Below are 24,051 nucleotides of genomic sequence, written 5' to 3'. Positions count from 1 at the left end.
AAGTGCCAGTATTCGCTACGCACAAAGGCCTTGGATAAGGTCATAAGTTTGCAAATACCAGCTGGAAGTAAAACATGGTGTGATCAGCCTCCCAAATCTAAAAAACATGCAGCTACAAATTAAATAAAGTGGTTAAGCTTAAAGCTGATGTAAAAAAAAAAAAAAAAAGACATTAATGGATCTTGCGGAAAGAAAATGATATTTATAATAAAATAAAAGCCATGAACAAAAATGAGAAGCTTTAGTACATTGACCAGGAAACTGATTTAGAACTGTTTGGGAGAGTAAGGATTTTTACTGTGAGAAAAAAAAAAAAAAAATCCCTAAATCTGTTAGTCCAATATGCAGCTGAAATGAAGGTGGCAAACAGAATGTGTGGTTGCTAAGGGAATATAATATAAATCAAAAGCGCTATTATAATTGCTAGACACTGTAAGAAACTGATAAGACCTCTCTGGGTATAATATACCTAGCCTTGGTTATCATATCGAGGAAAGCTCCCATGCTTTTTCAAAGAATGAAATGCAGACGAAAACAAAGTGAATATAAAACCTGCAAAATTTAAATTACGAACTACAGGAAGATTTTGGATGAGAAACTCAAACAGCAAAAGACAACAGCTGACAGATGTGAGTCTGAAAGTTGGGTATTATTATCAAAAAATTCTACTGAGGTTAGTCAGCCTCAAAGTTTGGTTATTTATTAAATTTTCACTTCTTGAATATCAATGAACTACATGAACAACTCCTACCCATCCTTGTATTTTATCCATCACTTCTCCAAGGTGTAGAAGCTGTATCAAAATTCTGAATCCATCCTGGTTGAAAGCAACCCAATTGAAGAGCTAGTCACAACTCATTAGCAAACATTCCAAGTGAAACACAGATTTGGCCACAAGCCTATTGCCTCAGTCCAATCTCCCTTCCAGCAGATGACTACTGCCTTGAACAAAGAACATCTTACTGCCTCCATTACCAATTGCAGGAGGGGTTAGGGAGACTTCCCTACCTTCCAGGATTAACACGAAGATGAAAGCATGAAGAGCCTCTCTCTATAATGAAGCCACTAATTTTCATGAAGCTTGTTGAGCCTTTCATCAGATCTGGTTGACATTTGCCAGCTGAACTAAAAAACTACTGAGGAGAAATGGGAGAAGCAAGCTTATGCTCGCACATGCATTGTGGCCACCTAACATCTCACCTCCCCAGGAAACCGTAAGAAAGATTTTGCTAGGAATCTGAAAATTCCCTTGAGCAACCGTTTCCACTGAGACAGTAACAAAGAAGACAAGTTCCCAACACATAGCCTATAGTAACTATGCTCAGTCAACACAGAATCCACCAACTCTGAGATCTGCATTAACATGCAGACCAGAATAGAAAACCCAGTCTTTTCTGCAGTTTCAATTCATCAGTTCAAGCAGGAATGAACATACTTTGTTTTTCTCCCCAGATGGTTGGAAGCGGCAAAGTAATTTAACAGCCTATGTTCTTCTAAAAAATTATCATGTTTTTCCTTTCCTGGGTGACTTCTGCTTCCCATGCTGACTGGCCTAATGGTGCTAAGAGTTATGGATTGATATTGTTCTTATTTTGTGACTTTTTATTTTTAAATTGCAATTTGACACATAATCTATAATGGGTCTATTCATGGGTCTTTAAGGAAGAAGCTCTGCCCAAGTGCTTCCAATGCCTAAGTAACAGAATGACAACCTTGAAAAGATACTGAACACTAAAGAAGGATCCTTTGGGATGTCCATGCTCATTTTCAATCCTTTGAAAGGGTCCTAAGTCCTCTGGACAGGCCAGTAAATAGTTACTGACTTGTAAGGGCAAGCAAAACACCTCAGGAGAGGTTTTGTTCTGAATTTCAGTCCTAGTTTGGAGCCATGTAGAGAAATCCAAAATCTGTGCACACTTCCAAGAAAATATTGTTCTCTTCATTAAGGCATCACTGATATTGACATCTCCCTGGCCCTTATGCATCCAGTAGCACTAGGCTTGACAGTGAGACTAGTCTCCTGAAAGAAAAAAGGGGAAAGGGCCACGTGTCCAAGTGCTAAAAGGCTAACTAGTGTCAAAGACCATTCATGGGTACAAGTGCTGAGAGCTTTATAATGTTAAATCGTTAACCATGACAGGCCTCTGCCAGTTAGCACTCTCCCAGTCAGCTCCTGGGTGTAGACTGGAAATTAACACAGGTGCTGATCCCTTGGCAAAAAGCAATTTGCATGCTTTTGGGGAGTTTCCAAGAGGTTAGCAATACAGTGGCAAGCAATTTATGCCAGATGGCTTGAACATCTGAGAACTCCGAAATCCGAGGCACATTTAATCTACTGGAGTCAAGGCAGCCCATTAATCTGCAGGAACAGAATTGTGCAGACCATTAGGCATAGGGACATCATGTACCCTAATTCTGCTGTCTCTCCAGAAGGACCAGGCATTACAGAAGAGATTACATAGGGAAGCAGTGGTAGAGAAGGGCACGCTGTGCCCCTGCAAGCACATCATTGCTTGTACCTCCCTGCTTGGGAACACCAAGGACAATTAACTCAATCCCACTAACAATCCAAATGCTATTGCGGCAGATTATCAAGTAGCAATATGAAAAGTGCTGTCACAAGAGGAAGGCAACAAGTTGTACTGCAATGGCAAAGGGCTTCTAGTCAGCTACCAAGCATACAGGTTTCAGGCTGTGCCAGATAATTCAGTTCCAGCTTCTGTTGGCAGAAAACTAATGGACTTGGTCTAGAAGGGAACATTTGAGGTGACTGCCACGTCTTGCCTAGCCCACCAGAGATACAAAGTAGAGCTTCCATGTGGACAGGGAATCAGACATGAATCCACGTGTCTCCAGAGATCAGCTGAAATCTGTTCTGTGCCATCAGGTGGATACTTTCCCCATGGTGGGTGCCCAGCTGGAGACAGTGCACAACAAGCACATGCCAATCTCTTAGCAGTCAGCTGTATAAGACATCCCCTAACAAGCTGTTTCCAGCTTCTACGCTAGGGTTCAAAGCATATGCACACCTGCCAAGCAGTCTGATTGCTCCAAGCTACATCTTAGGTTATTTCTGAGCCCAGCAGCCACTACCGGAGACACACAGGTCATCCCTGTCATTCACCAGGAAGAGCTTTTAGAATCAAAAATACCTCCAGGAAAGACAAGTGCAGCTCCTACCACCCTTATCCAGACAGCAGCTATGAAAGCAGACAGCAGTGTCTCCTCAAAATCAGGGATCTACAAGCCTTCCCTCCCCTTTCGTTCTCTGACCCTTCAAGAAAGAGAGCTAAGCACTTTGACTCCACACTGCAGACATTTGTTGTTCAATCTGGGGAATCTCTCAGATCATTATAAACATCACCTAGTACACAATTCCAATGAAAACCTCACTGCAATGCAAAGCAAGTCTGTGACAGATATCTTCTCAAAAGATATTTGCCCTTTTGTCTGCAATGCCACCTTTTCCTCTGGTTCATCTCTAACTATATTTCTGCCTTAATCGCAGAGGCTGGAAGGTGAGCTTTGGGAAATACACTGTCATTATTTAAAGATATCCCTGCTGTAACAAACGCCTTTCACGCTTCTGATTGCTAATTACAAGTAAATACTTTGATAGCTGTGGAAATCAGTTCACTCTCCTCCTACCTTTCAAGGCATTGCATCAAACTTGTCACTACATATGCATACACATCTTAATCCAGTTTGATCAAAACCAACAATGAATATGCTAAGAATAGACTGATGCAACTGAGCCTATGAAAGCTGAAATCATTTGCTTACTATGGGACTCTATTTTTATTTGAATTAATGAGTACAGTGCCATAAATACCTAAATACCATGAATTCTGTATTATGTGGGAAGCACATCTGGGATGCCAGGGTTGGGAAAGGAGCATTTTTGCTTTGTTTCTACTGCAGTGACATTTCCATACTAACTGCAGGCCCCAGCCAAGACCCCATAGGAATGGCTCTCTCTCCCTGCTAAGATGATTTTTGCTGCTGACCACTCAGGCTTAGAGGCATGTTACAGAGATTGTCAAAATCCAGGATTGTAACCTGCTTTATTAACTGTATTAGAGCTATTGCTGATACAAATGATCAAGAGTAGAACTGACCCAATGAGCAAAATTGAGCGTTGCTGTTGAAAGGTTCACTGTAAGAAAACACACTTCCTTATTTAATTTGAATACTATTTTAACCACGCAATTGAGTGGTATGTATTTAGAAGCCTGTCTTTTACCTGGAATATGTTCTCTCGCCGAATATTGCTATAAAAACACTGTCCTGTGCAGTGTTTTTTATCTGATGGTGCATTCAGCTCCCTGGTTGTTATTGGTTTTGCATCTTCAGTTCAAATATGCTTTCCATCATCAGTAATAAAAGTTTATTACTATTATTTTAATGTTTCTTGCATCTGGTTTTCCTTTTTTTTTTTTTTTTTCTCCTTCCTGCAGAGGGAGGTGTGCAGCTACATACATACTAAAACTGTTTTCTCAGAAGCAAAGTTCAGCACAAAGGAACTCTGCACAGACTGAGAATCAAAACAGGAGATGGATGGAGAGCTGCAAAATCCCCAAGCAGCAGCTCTTGCTGTGGTGGGACTTATTTATTTATTTATTCTAAGTGCACCAACAGACTCTACTGCCTCTTCCTCAGTCTCAGCAGTTTTGGGATCCATATGTTCTTTACTGAGGTCTGGCGGAAGACTTCCACTGGAACAGATTTCCATCAGGAAAAGCCAGATTGTGGAAGCCAGCTCTGTTTACAAAATGATCCTGACTTAGACAAAAATTTGGAGGAAAGAAATTCTGAGTTTTAATCAGCTCATCCAATTAAATCACAAGGGATGAAAAATCTCTACGTTACTCTGTTAGACTTATGTGCATGGTGGGGGAATAGTTTCCTTCCGTTTGCATCTGTGTGCTTTGAGCAAGAGCACTGCTAGAGAAAAAAATCAGGATAGGTCAACAGTCAAGTGATGAGTGACGTCCCTCAGGGGTCAGTTCTGGGACCAGTGCACTTTAATATCTTCATCAATGACTGACAGTGGGATCGAGCTCCATTTGAGAGCGTCCATCTGTTTACGATGGAGCACTGGCAACATTTCTGCTGGTGTGCACAAGCACATTTCCACCAATCCCAGAAAAACTGACACAAACAAAGAACTTGGCCACAAGTACATCTTGGGCAAACAAAAAATGGTTCAGGTGAGTACTACCGTTAGAAGAGACTACTGGGCTGCCAGCATGGAGCAAAACTGTCCTATCCACGTGAATCTGAGCACAGAGAGAAGCAAAGTCTTCATCTCAGACTGTGTTAAGAAAACTGCACAGGACCCAGCATCAAATCAAGCAGCAGTCTGCCCATTACTTACATCTTCCAACACCAATCTTCATATCTCCCAATTTTCTTGTACAAGCTGTACAATGCCAGTTAACTGCCTGTCTGATGTAGTCTCCTTAGCGTATAAAATCTGTGTCTTTTCTTTTTCACCCCCTTCTGTAGTGCACAGAAGTGTAGTGTAGTGTAGTGTAGGAACTTTGAAATAGAATAACGGAAGCAAGGGGTAACCAAATAGGTCACAACTTGAGCCTTTTCAGACAGACAGGGGAAGGATGAAATTGATGACAAGGTAAACGCTTTCCTCTTATGAAAGGGAGATTTTTAAGACATTAAATAAATTAATTCCACAATGAAAGTACTTTATATACATATGTATAGACACACGTATACACACATACACTTTATGTGAATTTTTGAAAAGTGATATGCAGCTACCTAACTTTACTAAATGAATGACCTAACTAAATAACTTACTAAATAAATGACTTTCTTCTTTGAGAAGCTAAACCCTGTCTGGAAACAGCTCTCTCACAGTGGGAATCTCAGGTTGGGAATCCAAACCCCTCTGGTACCAAGACAGCAGTCAATGAGTGCTATATTGACCATATGTTACATATAGACCATATGAATGGACAATATATAACTACTAATGATTAGCAAACATCTGAGTTAAAAAGCTGAAGAGAGTAAAGATAAGCATAGAGAGACATGGATTCTCATCTTGGAAATAAGCAAAGCTCCCACAAAAGAATGCTAAGCATATCAGTACTCACCAAACTGAAGCCACAGAATATTCAGGCTCCATCCAGCCTGACCCTGAGTGCCTCCTGGGATGGTGCATCCACCACCTCTCTGGGCAACCTGTAAGCTAGCAGCAAACTATTGCTGGTCATCAACTTATAAGTGCAGCTGTTGCTTAAATAAAGATGATGCACATCAAGGGTACATCACTCCAACCCACTTGTTCTGTCTCAACAAAACGTGTTATTAATTACTAAACAGTGTGGTTTTCTCACTCTGCTATGTTTCTGATTTTTATCTGAAGAAAGAGAAGGTTTTACAGAAGCACTGTGACTGGTTAGACAGCAAGACTGTTTAATGGCTTATATCACCGTTCTAAAAATCTAAAATTCATTTCAAGCCACAAGAAAGCAGGAAGATACATGTCAGCTTACAGAAAATTACATATGCATGTATTCTGAAATCCTGAAATGCCCTTTTTTTCCTTCAAGTAATGAAGGAAATGGTAAAAAAAAAATTAAAAAAATAAAAAAAATGGTACAAAGAGCACAAAATGTCAAAATATCGTGATCCAAATATTTTAAGAAGTGACAGAGCACCCTAATTATTATTACTGCATGTGTGAGTCCAAGTAAAGAAAAAACTATGCTTGAATGAGAAGAACTCAAAGCTTCACTCAAGACAGGCATCTCTGCTACCTCACCAGTAAACAGGGCCAATAAAGTGAGCTCATCTTTGAAAAGATGTCAACATCAGCAGAACATTCAGCAGAAAAAAACACACCAAACTAAATAACATAACTTAAAACATATGGGTGACTACACAGTCCTCTACTCCAGCAAGGAAAAAGCAAAGGAGGGAGATTTTTCATGACTTTTGTTCAGGGCCTTGGACACGTGAAGTAATTACACATCATGGAGGTGTTTTGCTCAGCAGAAGCCAACTGAAGGAACTGGAATTTTTCATGTACTGTGGTCATGGCACACAGAAAGACATCAAATGTGATGAGAGGAAGCAGAACATGCCACAAAGTCTCTGTTGCAGAACTGGAAACTTGAAAATAATGATCAATCAGTAGTATTCTGTATTCATCATCCAAAACAATAGATTATATGCACCTTTCTGAGAGTTAAGTACCTCAGAGTAAAACTCTGACATTTACTGAGCAGGAACTTGCTGAAAACCAGCCCCAAACCTCCTGAAATTGCTCAGCACCAGCCCACATGAAAGGCTTAGAAATGAGGTATTCTGAATTCTGAACTTTTCCTTCCCTCAGGGCTGCAGAGGAAACTCCCGTCCACTTGGGATTCACACTGCACACTCCTCCCCTGGACACATCAATTTTTATTTTTCCCTAGAGAGAAAGCTGGTGCCTTATTTTTTAAAGCATGTCTGAAAAAAGAGCAACAAGAAAAACTGAATCTCATCTCTGTTTTAGACATGTTCTTAACCTCTTTTCCAGTTCAATCCCTCAGTGATTAACGTTGACATTTAGATAGATTTTTCCTCCTAGATTCCCATTGTCCTTGTGTAGAAGGCCTTGTGTACCTCCGTCCTACCAGACCCAGTGCTTATAAATTTCTAAGTACTGCTGAATTCACATAACTCATTCATGATTCAATTTATTTATTTCTAGAAGCAGCAAAGCCGATAGCACTTGAGGATCCTGCCTTCAAAATCTCATCTCAGCACTATGGTATTGCATCTTCCCATTTTGCATATGGCCCCCTATTCTGAATACATGAAAATAATAGTTATAAGTGTCATTCATTTATCTGAGCAAATTTAAAGATAATTCAAAGGGCAAAATTAATCAGGACAACAACATGTCCCTGAAACCATGCCCTGAGTGTTTTGCTTCCAACGAAATAGATAGAAGCAAGGGACTACTCACAAATCTGTTGTTTCTGATGGCAGTGGATAATCCCAAGTTAAAATAATTCAGGAACAATTTTGAAGGGTTACAGTTCTTGATGTATCCAGAAAGCTAACTACTGAAATCAAAACAATCTAATACCTGCATTTCCAGAGATACCTGCACATTAGATAAAAGCAGCAATGGCCAGTAGTCTTAAGGGAAGCCTCTAAACTGCGTGAGTGTGAACACCTTCCTTCTGCCAGCAAGAAGGAAAATAACTGAGCTGTTGATTTATTAGTATGATATGCTGAGGCCTGGAATAATTTCTTTTGCTCTCTCACAGACTGCGGAGGAGAGTATCCAGGGAGGGTTATATGAGCTTCCAAATTACAAGTTTTTCACGGGCGCATGACCATCATAGAGGCCTTCTGTGATGATGTAACTGCATCAGCAGACAAAGGAAGTGCCACTGATCTCATCTATTTCGACTTCAGTAAGAACTTTGATGTGATTCCCCATAAAATCCTTCTCTGTAAACTGGAAAGAGAACAGGCTGAGAGAAGGGGCTGTTCAGCTTGGAGAAGAGACGGCTCTGTGGAGCCCAGATAGAGGCCTTTCAGTATCTAAAGAGGGGCTGTAGGAAAGAAGGGGATGGACTCTTTACCATGGTCTGTTGTGACAGACAAGCAGAAATGGCTGCAAACTGAAAGAGGAGAGATTTAAATTGGATACAAGGAAGAAGTGGTGAGGAACAGGCACAGGTTGCTCAGAGAGGTGGTGAATGCCCTGCCTCTGGAGATGTTCAAGATCAGGCTGGATGGGGCTCTGAGCACCTGATGGAGCTGTAGGTGTCCCTGTTCGATGCAGAGGAGCTGGACCAGATGGTCTTTAAGGGTCTCTTCCAACTCAAATAATTCTATGATTCTATGGAAGCACTTGGGATTCTCAGGAAAAAAAAAAGATACATCCTACAATGTAATCTCATCTCCTATGTAATGGCCATTGCTCATGAGAAGACAACAAAATGTTATCTTTTTACATGTACGCGAGTAAATATCTTCAAAAATCCATTGCCCTCATTTCTCAGTTCCACTGTCCGTAAAACCAGACTAACACTAACTTAATGTAACTCAATCCAATCTAACAACGATCAATAGCAATCTGAAGAAAATATCATTAGACATTGCAAGAAGCTGAAACACTACAGCAGTCAAGTCCACAGAAATTTCCTAGCTGATAACTGCCTCTTCCTTTACTCCGAATCTCCTATTCTGAGGATAATGCCAGTAAAACACAGATTGCTAAATTCCAGGAGAGTTTTTAAAATAACTTTCCATGTGCCCATGCTTTTCCCCCGTGAAGGGATATTTCCCCTGCTGACTTTTACAAATTGCACTGTCACTTCACTACAGAGTTATTTCTATACAGAAAAGTGTACCTTCTTTAAGAAGCACAACTGGAGAAGAAAATTTCTTTGTCATTACCCAATGCCACTGAGCAGAGAAGGAGACTAAAAAGAGCTATCTTTCCCAAAAAAGCAATCTTCCAAATGTTTTCTTATCTAGATGTCAGAATAATTTGGAGATGATTTGCTGAATACGAACAAACCAGGTTAGATGCTATTATAATATTATTACAACAAAAGCTGTTAGCAGTACTGACAGTCTGGTTTTTCCTTACTATTAGGTTTGTGCTGGATTGTCCAGTGAGTTTATGGCAACAGGATTAAAGGAGAGGTGTCACTATGCTGGCACTAAACCCATGTTAGAGCCGTGGCCCTAATTTTGATCACTCAGACAAATACCTCATCTTTACTTTTTAGAACTATGGGAAGGGGATCCCTCTGTGCCAAAAAAAAAAAAAAAAAAAAGCAACAACAGAAAGCAGTGTATTTTTTAACACAAGCCAGCATTATTGATTAAATATATTTAGAGAAACATTTATAAAATAAGCCATGGTCTGGCACACAGCTGACCAGCTGATGTTTGTACTGTGTGTGCAAGGCTCCCAAAGGACCTTGCAGTCAAAGAAACCAACGTTGATATCATGCTCAGAATTACAGGCAAAGCATGATTTAACCTTGCCTGCTTTATCTACATCTGCCTTCTCCTCCACATAGAGATTCATAAATCTTCTGTGCACTGATATCAGCTTTTTTGCAGCTCTAATTCCCTTGGTTCAAAAGGATTGGCTTGGATAGTCTAACCTTTCAAAAAACAAAAATAAATAAAAATCTATCCTATTTCCCAATTCACATAAGCATCCTTTCTTGCTCCAAACAGGCTCTCAGCAACTTCAAAATTGAAGCATAAACATCAATCTAAGCCCCCTGCCGCATTTTCTTTGATCCAAATAACCCAAACTCTTCCAAAACTCAAATTCTTTGAAAATAAATCAGTCTTTTCGATCCGAGATCTTATTATAGATAAAGTGACGTGAGGTATTCTGATCTCACTGTAGCACTCAGCCCTTCATCCTGACTCAAAAGAAACTGCCTGGACCTTAGGAAATAGCAGGCAAGAAATTAATACTAGAATTATTTCCATCCTTTCTTATGCATACAGACAATACATAATAAAGTGGACAAGGCTGATGCTACAAGTGAGACACAATTTGAGACTAAGATGGGCAAGTTACTTATGTGAGGTACTTAGAGAAGTACCAGGTATCTAAATTCCCGTTATTATCAACAAGGACCTAGTAAAAAAAGTTCATGGAATACAAGAAGCAAATGAAAGAGCAACTGTCCCACAGTGAGCTTACAGCAGGCTTCCCCACACAGACCACGCACTTTTGACTACAATCACGGTTTAGGGAGTGATTAGCTATATTCAGCTAAGTGAAAATAGCAAAATCACTTGAGATGTCCCAGGACCTCCAAGACATATTGCAGACACAACACAAGTCCTGCTGGAAATTCATATCCTCATGGTACAGCATCTGGAACGATACCTGCCACATCTCGTGTAGCATCAGTAGAACAAAATCCTGCCCCTAGATTACATTTGAACTGAAATTCCACACATAAACACTGGTGTAGTAATCCATAAGTGGAGTCCTATCCTTCAAAGATAACCTTACATTAATTGTCCAGATAGAACGAAAAACTGCAGTTTCAAAGGACTCATGTAAATATCCCTGCATTCTTCTAATGGTATTTTTCCATCCTTTAATGGAACATATCTGTAGCAATATCAGACATACACTTGAGTATTATTTGATTTTTATTTTTATATTCCTTAGAAAATGAAATTGGAAAATACATGAAATTTCATGCTTGGCATGAAATGCTCTTACAGTGATACTTAGGAGAGCTGTTACAGCACAGCTAACCATCTAGACAAAAAATGAACATTCCTTCTCATTTATACATCAGAACAAAGCTGCCTTTCCAGCGATGCAACAACATATCCTTCCCAATCATCAAATAACCCCCATTTTTTTTTTGGCAAACACGGTAACTTGAACTCTGTGGAACCACTGACAAGCACATGCAGACTGGCTTCCACGCACCTCAAGGGGCAGCAGATAACTTGTGTACAATACAAGATAAATCAGTGTCCTTGCTTTGAAAATGTTTACATGCAATCATCGTACTTCAGTGTTCGGGTGGATCTGACTCAGCCTCTGCAAAGGATGGCTATTTCTCAGCTGAATGCAGTCGTCGTTCGTATGAACAGCATTACAGTCTTTGTTAACTCACTAAGACTGTGAACAAAGATGGTAAGACTCCTTTGTGATTTGCTAGGTTTCCCCTAACTCTTCACAATGTCTGTTTCCAAATCATGAGAGTATAAGGAAGTGTCAGCTTTTAGACAAAAATTTTGATTTTTTTTTCTTCTGGATGATCTCTACATCAAAACTCAAATCTAATAAATACTTACAAGAAAGTGAGAAGAAAGGAGTTTTTAAGAAATAGTAAGATATTTGTGATAATGTTTCAACAAACTGTATTTTAAAGGGATGGAAGAGCCATTTTTCTGCAATCATTAAAAACTTAAGCACTAGAAAATACAGTTTTTCCTTACTGGGTCCTACAGTCACACACTTAAAAAGCTTTAGGAGCAATTCTTCCAACAGCACACAAGAAATTTAGATATGTTTCTTCTGCTGACATCACCAATATTTAGACATAGATCTCCCTCCTGCAGTTACAATGAACGAACAAGCAAACAAACAAAACTTTGTCTCTTTCAGCTAGCCTACATCAGCTGCAAACTGGAATTTTTCAGATGCAAAATGTATGCTGTAAAAAATAACGAAGCTATACAAGGAGAGTAACTGAGAAAGGCCATTGGAGGTGACTTAAAGCTATATTTGACAGCAAAATATTGTATCTGAGGTATTTTGATCATCATACTATGATGGCGCTCAGCATTGATTATTTTCCATTAAAGTAATAAAAAAGCACTGAAGTTTTCTATTGGCTTGAGAAGGGGAAAGGGAGGAGAGGAACCCAAATATTTGAAACACAGCCATGAATTTGAGGTTCCCAGACCAGTTTCTTTCCTTTCTCCATTCCTGGCTAACATCTTTACATGCTCTGCAGTGACCACACATGGCTCCAAGTTTTAACTGCAAGTTCTGAGCCATGGCTCAAAATACATAGCTCACACTGTAATGATCAAAAAACATCATTACCTTTTCAGAATAATATGTAAAGCTATGTGTGTTTCAACCCGAGTCAGTCCTTCAGCATCCATGAGTTGGATAGATCACATCAGCACTGCATTCAGGCCTGTTAACAATGTGAAAGTCCTTATCTGCAACACTCATACAATGGTGAAGAAAAAGCTTCAAATTGGCATTACTACTTAAAGGAAATATATCAAGCTTTATTCACAAAAACTAAATTAATTTATTTGTAAAGTAGAATATTCAGCGTCCTCTTTGCTATGAAAATCAGCAGGTGCACAGGAGATACAGGAAGGAAGCAAGTAAAGGAATGGAAGATGCTCTGCAGCCTTTGGGAGTATCAAGATAACTCAAATGATTTGTGGAAACAAATAAGAAAATATGGAGATACAAAGCACACATAGAGGAGAACCTGGGAAATCCAAGGGCAGCCCTGAGCCCGGTGGAAGATTCATAACAATAACAATTGCCTACATTCCAGTGACCAAAAAGCTTCGGAAGCTTCTTTGCTGGCAGACTAATTGTGCCACAGGGGGTCAGACAAGAGAACAGGAACACAGTATGTCAAGCAAAATGTGTTACAGTGCATGCTTTCGTTGAGCTCCAGATACGACCATGATATAAGCCTCACGACAATCAGTGGGATCGCACACAGAAATCAGTGCTGAAGAATAAAACATCAGGAATAAAGTCCTTAGTTTGAGAGATAACCCTAAACCAGAGAACAAATTTTAAAATGGATGTTCTCTGATGCATGAAACAGTATTGTGCTTTCTGACTGCAAAGCCTCAAGTAAAATTGAATCCCAATACGCAACCAGTGCTCCTAAGGAGTACACAATAGAAGGAACACTGAAGCAGGTCCCTGCAGCTGGACTTTTCCTGAATGTGTTTCGTTTGAAAACCATCTGATCTTCGACTTCAGAGAACAGTTAAAGCAGTGGCAAAGGCTCTGTGTGAGGTCACTATCTAGCAAAATCTTACCTGAATAAGAAAACCAGCACTAAAAAGCTGGAAGTACAAAGATGTTGGGATGCTAAGGGGAAGTCCAAGAAGACTCAAAAGCCTAAAAGCATAAACTAATACATCAAAGTGGAGGGAGATGAGGAAGCGTATTATGTACCTGCTGCCTTGAGTAGTAGTAAATTAGCAGCTGTCTGCACACATCTGTCTGCCATAATTTACACCTCCTCCTAGAATTCCAATTTGAGATACCATCTGCAAATAAGCAAGCTGTGTGACCTCGAAACGTTGATGTTGTGCTCCTTTTCAAGTTGCAGGCAGAGATAGGAGGAGACCAACAACTGGCACATTCATTAGTCCCCAAACTTCCCTCTGGGGCTCTCACTGATGACGAGCCTTGCCCTTGCTGCAGCATATTTCATTCTGTCTGCTTGAAGTTGTAACACCTAGAAAGTGCTGCATATGCTGTGTTTCTCAATACCCCATCATTTCATAATTTTAACAAGCTTCTCTTCAGATTTTAAACACAATGACATAAGGTGAACAGACAGAATGGGAATTCCACTCAGTGGGTCACAAAGTTGTTACCCTCTACCAAAGAGCTGGCAGATCATGCAAAGGAAGTGCTCATTCATTTTTTTGGTAACCCTGCTCCTGTCAGGGGGTTGGAACTGGATGATCTTTGAGGTCCCTTCCAACCCAAGCCATTCTGTGATTCTATGATTTTTTGCCAAAAGAAAAAAGAAAGAAAGAAAAAAAAAAAAAAAACCACCAACAACCATAAAGCATGAGCATAAAGCATTTGTCCTAGTCTTGGTATGGAGCAGTTAGCACTGACTGCTTTGATTTCATTGTAGACACCCAAGACCATTCCTAAACAAGAATGTTAAATGCAGCCTGGCACATGTTTTCTTGATGGCAGCAGTGTTTGGCTTCGAAAATCAACTGGAATCTATAATAAAATGACCATACAAAAAATATAAAGCTAAAACCATTTGGTCAACAACCTAGCAGAACTCAGGGCTTAGTCCACAAATTGAGACATTTCCCTTGAACACTATCAAAAACCTTTACACCAAACTTTGGCAGCACCATGAATTACAGATTAGATCTTCCTGTACCTAGGTAAAAGCATGCTTCTTTTTCAGAGCTGGCTGATATTCAAACCAGTTTAGTTTGATGACCAGCCCATTGGTCTTGGTACTATAAATTAACAGCACCATTTTGACACAGTTTCTAGCTATCTAAATATCTGAAAACGTGATATCACACTAAGATTTTGCTTGAAATTTCAAGTAACCAGTTCTAGTCAATAAAAAGTTAATACAGAATTGGTTTACAGTTATGTGACATTGGCACTTACACATTTGCCCTGTCCTACACCAGTTAAAAAGCCATTGCAGATTCCAGTTATAGCAGTCACAGCTCTGGCTGCTTTTTCAGAACACCAACTGTTAGTTAATTTTGTTAGCATAAACACCCAATAAAATTTTATGGTGTGTTCAGCTCTCATTAAAGATGAAAAACAGCAGCAGAGAGCAGCACCCACAAATAAACCTGGTGCAGGATAGCTCTGGTGTCACCCAGAGCTCATTCAGATTCAGAGCTTGAGGCTGCTTGTGCCAGAGGGCACTGAAGAGATGGAGAACAAAGCCCCACACACAGCTGGAAGCCCCTCAAGCTCTGCACAGCCCTGCCATAATGCTTCTGGCAAGCATTTGTTGGTGAAAGGACGCTCCTTCTCCAGATCCTTTCCAATGGTCTCTCCAAACCCTTAAAACAACAGCTGTTCAAGGTTAATTATACTCTTGCTGGTGCACACTTGCACAACACTACAACCAACCCTGCTCCCTTTATTCCCCATCACAAAACAAAACAAAACAAAACAAACAAAAACGACAAGAGAAGTAATAGCATCATTAAGCACTGCAGGAACTCTTTCACAGGTTCAATCCCACCACTGCATTCTCTCCAGTTGGGGAAAACATCACTCCTACCAGTAAGTTTTTGATCAGCAGCCAATTTATAAAGTCAGTCTGGTCATCTCCCTTTGCCTTCATATCCTTTAAAGGGACACTTGGAGACTTACACTGAATTTTTCACCATCTCCCTGGCAAAATTTTCTGTTAATGGAAGCTTTACAGGACAGCTGACTCTAGGATGGTCCAAGGAAGCTCTCCAGGGAATATGTCTGGAATTACTGACAAAATCATCAGGTGTACAGGAAGAACTACAGAGAAAGCAAACTTCATGGTCTGAAATAATGAGAGTTACAATCAAGAATTTCCGGCAGTCAATACTCATAAAATCCTTAATGCTTTGTTGCTTTAAAGTTTTAGAAGTTTCTGAAGTCTTTCCATTTATACCAACAGAAGCAGAAGATTTCTCAGTAACTCAGCACTTCCACCACACACTGTCAACTGAAATCTTACAGCTTACAAAAAAGAGGATGTGACAAAAACAGTTTCAAACACTTCCCCTGAAGTTCCCCAGCATTTTTTTTCTTGATTTTCACGTTTCTCAGTTTTGTCAGGCTTTGCCTTTTGCTGCTGCTTTGTGAGAAATCCCCCACAAAGGATAAAGTAGTTGGAAGATCTCTAAAAACTGATCAAGTGTTGAACCAACACCACACAGTTCAACCCCACTGCAGCCAAACCAACTCCTAGAATCCTAGTGCAAAAGTCTACAGACTTCCTAAGTCAACATATTTCTCCCATTTCAACTGACCCTGCCAACACCTACAGCGGGCAAAGGGATAACATACTTTGTAGGGAGGGATATGCTTGTGGGATGCCATCAGCACATGCATTAATTGGCTCTTCAGTGGACAATGGCTAGTTTTGCCTTCTTTTTCCATGTCAGAGAAACTCAATGTCAGGATATCTTCTCTAACTGTTTTCGGTGAATTTAAGATCATTATTATGCTAAGTTTGTAAAGTTTGCTAGGTTATACTCAGCTGCTTAATTCTTTGTCTGTGTAATTAAAGTGATTCTCCCCTTCTCGCAGATTTTTGCCTGTACTGTTAACTTAAATTCTAAGCTCACTGAAGGAAAAATTGTTTCTGTCTCCATAGGGTTAAAGCACCCAGCAGGAATAACTCCTGATCTTAGCTGGGGCTCTTATGCAATGCTCTATTAGACTAGTTTAAAGACTGGTGTTCTGAAATAAAAATATGACTTCTTAAGGAAATGCCCTTTAAGTAGAGCTGGATTTTGGAGACAGCTGACTGGTCATTCTATAAAACCCAAGCAACCATACCAGGTTTTACTTTAATACTTATTAGATGCAGAAGTCAACTTTGCATTCCAGTAGAGTATTAAATTGGACAACTCATAAATATCCTCCATAGTTGTGCTCATACATGGTAACTTGCCACACACAGTAAAAAACAGCGTGCAAGTAAAATGTGCAAGAGCTTGTTTCCACTTCAGCAATAACACACAGGAGCTACAACAGCTTCCTTATCTGTATTCTCTGCATCCAGAAGTGCTAAGACACTACAGCTCTACTGCTTGCATAATTTTAGAGGTATTGAATCTCCACAATTAAACCAAAATAAGTAAGTAGTAATTCAACTGAAAAAAGTGAATTTCACATAGGGGCAAATGTTCATATAAAAGAGAATTACATTCATCAAGTGTAGAGGCAATAACGTCTTATTAAAGAACAGTTTAAAGAATAAGCTACTATAAAAAACAAAATCTTTCATATGTTTAAAGGGCATTACTGACATTCGACCGCAGCTGTAGGAGCACACCTATGCTGCACCTTTAGATCAGGGCCACTCCTTGCCAATATCCTGTTTTGCAGGAAAACCCCAAATCTACCATTTCTTTTTCTTACAGGTCAACATTGCTTTTTTCAAAATAATGGGAGAGCAAGCAGGGGTACATCTGTACTTCCAGTTCAGCTTAATTTGACATACTTTACCTTTACAAAGAATTTAAATGACTTCATTGAGTTGTTTTCCTATCTACTTTCTCGCATACTGAAATTAATAATTTGTACAATTGTCTCTCCTTTCAAAGAAAAAAAACCCACAAAACTAAGAACAAAACAAAACCTCCATCCAAGTGATTTGCTGCTATCCTCAGGCATTCATTAGTGCTGATTAAAAAATCACATTACAGTTATCCAGGCAGATGTCCCAACCTCAGTACTTTCATTCAATGAGCTTTTCTTAAGGTATAGGCATACTTTAAGCCAAGAGAGGAAGAGTGACTGCTTAGCATCTGTGATAGCATAAAATGTACCCGTTAAGACACAGCTAGAACAGACATGATGGAAACACACACTAGTTGTTTAGTTTTAACACAGTGTTGTTTCTTTTTACCATACAGTCTGAGTGATTCCTATCACTCCTGTTGGGAGAAGAAAACACTCATCTCCTACCCACCCACTGGGATCTGAATCAGGAATAAGTTGAAGCCTAGATTCATGAAAAGATGTAAATGTCTAACAAAACATCATTGCAATTTAGGTAGCAAAATGAAAGCATGATCCTCAGAACGCATGCAGGCTCTTTCAGTACTCATTGCTGACGTGAAGCCGGGGCCATACCTTGTTTACTGCTGTACACCAAAGAATATCTGATGGGACAACAGGAGACCTGACAGAGAAGATGCACTCTGTATCCAAGACAGCTCCACACAAAACAGCTACCACAGATACATTCATTCAAAGATACAGTCAGAGAGAAGTCAGAAGAGACAGAATCAGCAGCAGCAGCATAGTGCCAGCCAACAAGCACAAATCTACAGAGGAGGCTGCTGCAGGAAGCTGGGGGATTCTAACCTTACCCTGCAGATTGTGCATAGCAGCCAACAGTTTGGCTAAATGCATTTTTGTACAAAGCAAAGAGATGGTGCATCCTTCTGTCCCCAGGAGGCATTGAGGCTTTCCATCTCCATCGCCTCTCTGAAGAACACGCATTGGCCCATCTCCAGGAGGGCAGAGCATTTCTGCTGTGGAGCAGCCAGTCTCCTGATACCTACTGCAAAGGATAGGAGCTCGTGAGGCTCTGAATAACCATCATCACTTAAAATGACACCAGATCCTCAAATCCTGCTTGTTGGGATACCTCCTTGCTCACTGTACACAGATCGGTGCCAAAGAAATGACACCCAATGTTTTCTTTAGATTTGCCTCCCTCAAGATAAATGAAATTCAGTGTCTCAACTGGTAAATAATCTAATGAAAGAAGTGAAATTCAGGACAACTTCTGTGCCTCTCATTGGCTGGCACAGGGCTCTTCACTGCTGAATGAAAGCCAAGAGCCAGGAACTGCACTGTGCAATGTTGAAGTGCCTGAGCCCCCATATGGAGCTAGCCCTCATTAATTCCTTCAAGAAACCTATCAAAAGGAGATAACTGGGAACTGACCCCCAAAGTCTTATGCCTGTATCTAAATAAGAAAACCACCTTTAAAGAAAAGTCTTCTTCCTTAGAGTTGAAGCCTCCTCCTAGCCCACACAAGAAGAGCGTCTGGCTTTGTGTAGACTCCCAGCAATGTAAGGCTCACTACCTCAGGCACCCAAACATGACAGAAACATTCCCACAACAAAGCTTTTCATTACAGCATTGGGGCGAATCCATTTGCCTTCCTCCCACAAATTGTCTTAGGAAAGGCAACAGGATTAGTCATAAGCAGGAAAAAAGAGCACTGGAAGCTGTATGTACACAAACTATTTCTCACTATAGGTCTCTCTAATCAGCAAATTGCGATCTCTCAGTAGCAATCACAAGTGGCTTAGAGATAGATCTTGGTCAGAAACAGTTAAATGTGTTATATGGAAATGCCTATAAATATATATATATATGTATTTTAGTAGGCATGCATTACTACAATTTGGAATTATAGTCAGTTATTTACTTGAGGCCCTTAATAGTATCCCTCTTTTTAGAACGTTGCCTCTACTGCTCATTGCATCTGTGCAAAGCTGTAAATCTTGCAGAGGGAAGTTGGAGTCTGAGTTTATTGCCTAGTGAGACGAAAAATCAGCAAAGCCAGGAAGAGTGACCTTGCCCTGGTGACTTGGCAATTGCTGCCCTTCAGATGACACACAGTGCCAATGTATTTTGGAGGGGAGAAGAGAAAAAAACAACCAAAAAAACCCCACCTTATGTCATGAATAAAGAAAATAATGACAGACAGAGAAATGTTTGACTTGCAGTGGATTTCCAGCCCATAGTATAGGCACAACCCAACCCCGCTTATAAATATCCCAGCTCTCACACATCGCTGCTGCTCTCCTACAACAACTTCCACTTCTTCTGGAAGTTTATTCTGCACTCATTCCTTTCTCCCATGCTCTCTCAATCTTTAAACAGTCTTCAGTGTATTTATGTCCAAGCACTGAGTGAGCTAATGTGAAAATGCAAGTAAAGGAGGTAAGGGTAGATTTTCCCTTGCTGCTTCTCCTGCTCTGCTATCAAATAGTTATTCTTCTCTATTAAGCAGTCGACTTCTTTGACACTTGTAGAAAGTCAATGTTTGCAACACTTTTATTCTGTCTTTTTTGATTAAAACTGGCCAATGAGTTAAGAAGTTAGGAGATCAGGAAGCTCAGAAAAGTTCTGTTTGGTTGTTAATATATAGTTTTCTGGGGGAAAAATAACATCACACAAGCATTTCCATGCTTCAGAAGTCAGTGTCACAAAACACTCCTTCATTCTGCCTCTTTTCTAATCTACTACATTAGGTTGGGTTTTTTTTTTTGTTTTTCAGCCCCGTTTTATACAGTTCCATTTCTGAACTCTTCCTGGAATCAGTTGTGCATGGAGCTTTCTGTTTTAATTAAAAACCTGAAACCATCAATCACGTCAATCTTCTGATTTGAAAAAATATGTTTATTTCCAATGGAAAAACATGCATTTCCTACAGCATCTGAAAATAAGATGAGGATGTCCAAGACAATGACAAACGTATCAGTTATCATGTGCTAAGAATATAATCATTTTAGCCCCATCTCTTCCTTGTGCATTAAAGCATTAGGTTAGCAGCTTGATAAAATAGATTATTACTGATACTCAATAACATTTGCTGTTCAACCCAAAACTTAAACAAAACCAAGACGTACAAAGAAAGGAGGCTCAGCTTTGAAATTACAGGCAGGATCCACGAAGGACCTCCAATTTCAGGCTCTCTGATTATGCAAAGTGCTCATGAATGGGTTTAACTTGAAATATATGATTAGTCATGAAGCTAAGTAAACAGTTTCAGCAGACTCATCTGAACTGTTTGCGTACTTCCACAGCCCTCATCGCACAGCATCTTTTAGTACTCATGCAGATGCATGATTAATGGGTTTAATCCTTAAAAAAAATCAGATGATAAAAGGAGCAATGACTGAATTCATTCTACAGGAGAGGTATGATATAAATCTGTGTGGCTAACTCTGCAAACTTGCAGGAACCGGGTATGCACTGACTAGGCACAAAGTTGCCAACCAGGTGAGCAGCAGCGCTGGCATTTCAAACAGTGACATGACATCAAGCCTTGAAGATGGAACATGAACTCCGCGTTAAGTGATAAAATAAAAGAAGCTCACACAGCACCATTTCCAGCAACCCATAAATTTTGCATTTCTTTAAGGTGCATCCCATTAGCCAACACAGAAACATGCCTCGTGACAAAATGCAGTTTTTGAGATCCTTAGAGAAAACAGATAAATGAATAAATAAATAATACCCCATAAAACAGAAATACAAACACCAAAACACGCTTTGAAGAGTTGCAGAAGCAGCACCAACAGAGAAGCCTACAAGAAGGCACAAACCCACACAACTCCCATTTAACAGCATAATAACACTGTCACACAGATAAATACAAGGGCCATGTTCGGTAGTACCAGAAAAAACAACAGTGCAAATTTGACTGGAATCAGGTGTGAGGACCCAATTACATCTTGGTCGCATTCAGCTGAGTTCATAATCAGGTGCTTTATCCCAGCTATTTGTTTTTTCCAGCTGCTAGCTAGGCAAACGCACCGTGACAAGAAGTGAACACAGCACACTGATCCGACACAACACACCAGCACCAATCTCTACCTTCAAAGCATTTTAACCCGTTTGAAGCAGGAGCGCCAGTTCGGAGCGTTCCAGCACTTGGGACCGCGAGACCGCAGCATCTTTAGTCCCTGCAAACCCGGTCATCACCTCCCCGAGCCACAACCCCGAAGGGGTGCCAAGAAAGAAGGCTGAAGTTGGCAAAGTGCTGGGATGGAGGGGAGAGCAGGGGGTTGCCACCCCGGTTTTGGGGGAAACGCTCCCGGCTACAGGTTTAGGGACGGAAGAAAGGGGAGCCCGGGCAGCCCCGCTTACCTTGGGCCCCTTGCCGCTGGAGCAGCGCACGTTGTTGGATACCCCGGCCGTCTGGTTCATGCTGGGGCCGGGCAGGAAAGTTGTGCCGCGGAGTGGTGGGAGAAGGCGGGCTGTCCCCGCAGCGGAACTTCGCCCCCGAGCTCGGGGCTGTGCGCGCCGGCTGCGCACCCGGCTTCCCCGCTCCGAAGCAAACCCTAAAACAACCCGCGGCCGCCGGCTCCGCTTCCTCCCCCGCCCTCCAAAGCAGAGGCGAGGCGAGCCCGGTCTGCCCGCCCCCCGAGCTCCGGGGCCGCCGCGGCAGCGGGGAGGGAGGGAACGAACGAATGGCACCGCACGGTTCGGTTCGGCCCCGCTCCCCGGGGCGCGCTGTCCCGCAGCCCGGCCTCACCCAGCGCTCCCTCGCCGCAGCGCTCTCACTTCTCCGCCGTTTTTTTTAATCCCCCCTTCCTTCCTCCAGCGTGGGAAATCGCGTTTAAAACCGCCAAGCCTTCCACTTGAGCTCGGTTCTTTCTCTTTTTTGACCCCCCCCCCCTCCAGTGCTTGGGGCAGTTAGAGCAGCTGTCTCCCGTGAAATGAAAGGGTGGCTGTGATGCGGTGGAGAGATGTTTATTTACTCATAAGCCTCGGGATTTAGGTCTTAGTATAATTTATATAATTCTTCTTCCAGGTACACCGGACAGAAATGGGGGCTGTACGACCTCCCCCACTTTGCTGATAAAAATTGATTTGAAGTAAAAAAAAAAAAAAAAAAAAAAAAAAAAAAAGTAAATCCACAGCGTGAATCATGACCAGATCTTAGAAACACAGAAGGGACACATAAGGACCATCAAGTTCAGCTGTCTGCAGGCTCTGTTTCCCCTCCTCCATTTAGCCCATGAGGGCAAGTGCTGCCTCCTCTGTCTTTGCAACAAAAACTTGTGTGAAAATCTGTCTGCAAAGTAAGGAAAAGCAAAGGAACAACAAAACAGACTATAACCCTACCTCTGACTAAGAAAATCTGCCTAGCTATAATCGTACACAATTCATCTTATCAAATTGCGTGGTTTATGGGGTTTTTTCCCCCCTTAGGAGTTCAACTATCCAAAGAGATCAGTGAAGGCACTGTTGTATGCCTTCATAACATACTTTAAAGCCTTTAGATAAATGTTTCCCAGGTGTTGCTTCTGTCAGGGAAGCACTTGGGCTGTACAGCAGTGCCTCAGAGAATCAAGTGGTTGAGTTGCTCCTCACGCACCAGAGCCAACACTGCTTTGAAGAAGCCCAGCTCCTCCATTTCTGAGGGATACATACACTACTACATGCTTCACTGGCTAAATCTTCATGCTGTGTGGCTAGGAGAGACCATCATAGAAGCTGAATGCAGAAGGAAGTGTAGTTAAAAGGTGAACTTGGTTGAAGCCACGAACCTTCAAGCTCTGATATAGGAGAGAAGCCCCAGAGCCTCAGCATGTTGTCAACATGCTTCCCCTTCAGCAGCAGGGCACATAGTTTTGAGAAGAGCAGATACTAAATGTCTGATTTGCTAAAAGAAATGGGTCCCCCCCAGAGAGAAACCATCTTTTCAGAGCAGGCTTCCTTTCCAAATTGCTCTCATATGGTAGTGACTACGCTCTGCTCCTTGGTCTCTCAGTTTCTGCTCCCCTTGCTTTATATCCCTATGGTGGCTTTTGTTTCTTGTTCCAGTTAGGAGTTGAAGTGCACTGCTCTAACTGCTTCCTTCAGTGACTTTTCTGTCTTCCTAACCAAGATGTTATAAATCCAATTATAGACTTTAAGTTGCATTTTTGATGGGCCCCACTGATATTGTAGCCTCTCAGTAGTTTCTGCACTGAGACGTGCAGTCATCCCTGGAGTATTTGCAGTTGTACAAGGATGTGCAATGCTTTCCAAAATCAGAGATAGGCAAGCAAAACTGCACAAAGAGATACACGGCAAAGCCTTATGACCATTGCATGCAACAGGTGAAAAATCTGTTCTATCTCACCTTCCAAGCCAAATTCTTCAGGGAAATAAAGGAAATACATACTTGTTTATGTATATGTAGGTGTATATATGTGTATTTATCTGTTCCAGCTTACACATTCTCTTCCTTGCACAACAAACACTTTGTATTACAAACTGATAATGGGGGCTTCAGTACAGGCTGTTTTAGCTCAGTTTTGTCCTGAAGGAAACAAGGGTATGAA

The 24,051-nt window shown here is 41.0% G+C and overlaps 1 protein-coding gene across 1 annotated transcript in view; it reads right to left on the bottom strand.

Moving 5' to 3' along the window:
* Positions 1 to 22,229, bottom strand: part of DPP6 (dipeptidyl peptidase like 6) — a 492,473-nt gene extending 470,244 nt beyond the window's left edge. The window contains exon 1 of the mRNA XM_085227008.1: positions 21,866 to 22,229. Coding sequence (XP_085083134.1) covers positions 21,866 to 21,925 — 60 coding nt within the window. The 5' untranslated portion in view covers positions 21,926 to 22,229. The remainder of the gene's footprint in view (positions 1 to 21,865) is intronic.
* Positions 22,230 to 24,051: the final 1,822 nt, after the last annotated feature.

Source organism: Meleagris gallopavo, chromosome 6 (genome assembly GCF_905368555.1).
Source record: "Meleagris gallopavo chromosome 6, MGAL_WU_HG_1.1, whole genome shotgun sequence".
In the NCBI taxonomy this organism is placed as follows: domain Eukaryota; kingdom Metazoa; phylum Chordata; class Aves; order Galliformes; family Phasianidae; genus Meleagris; species Meleagris gallopavo.
Note: the sequence above shows the minus strand (reverse complement) of the source record. Positions and strands in the feature narration are given on the sequence as shown.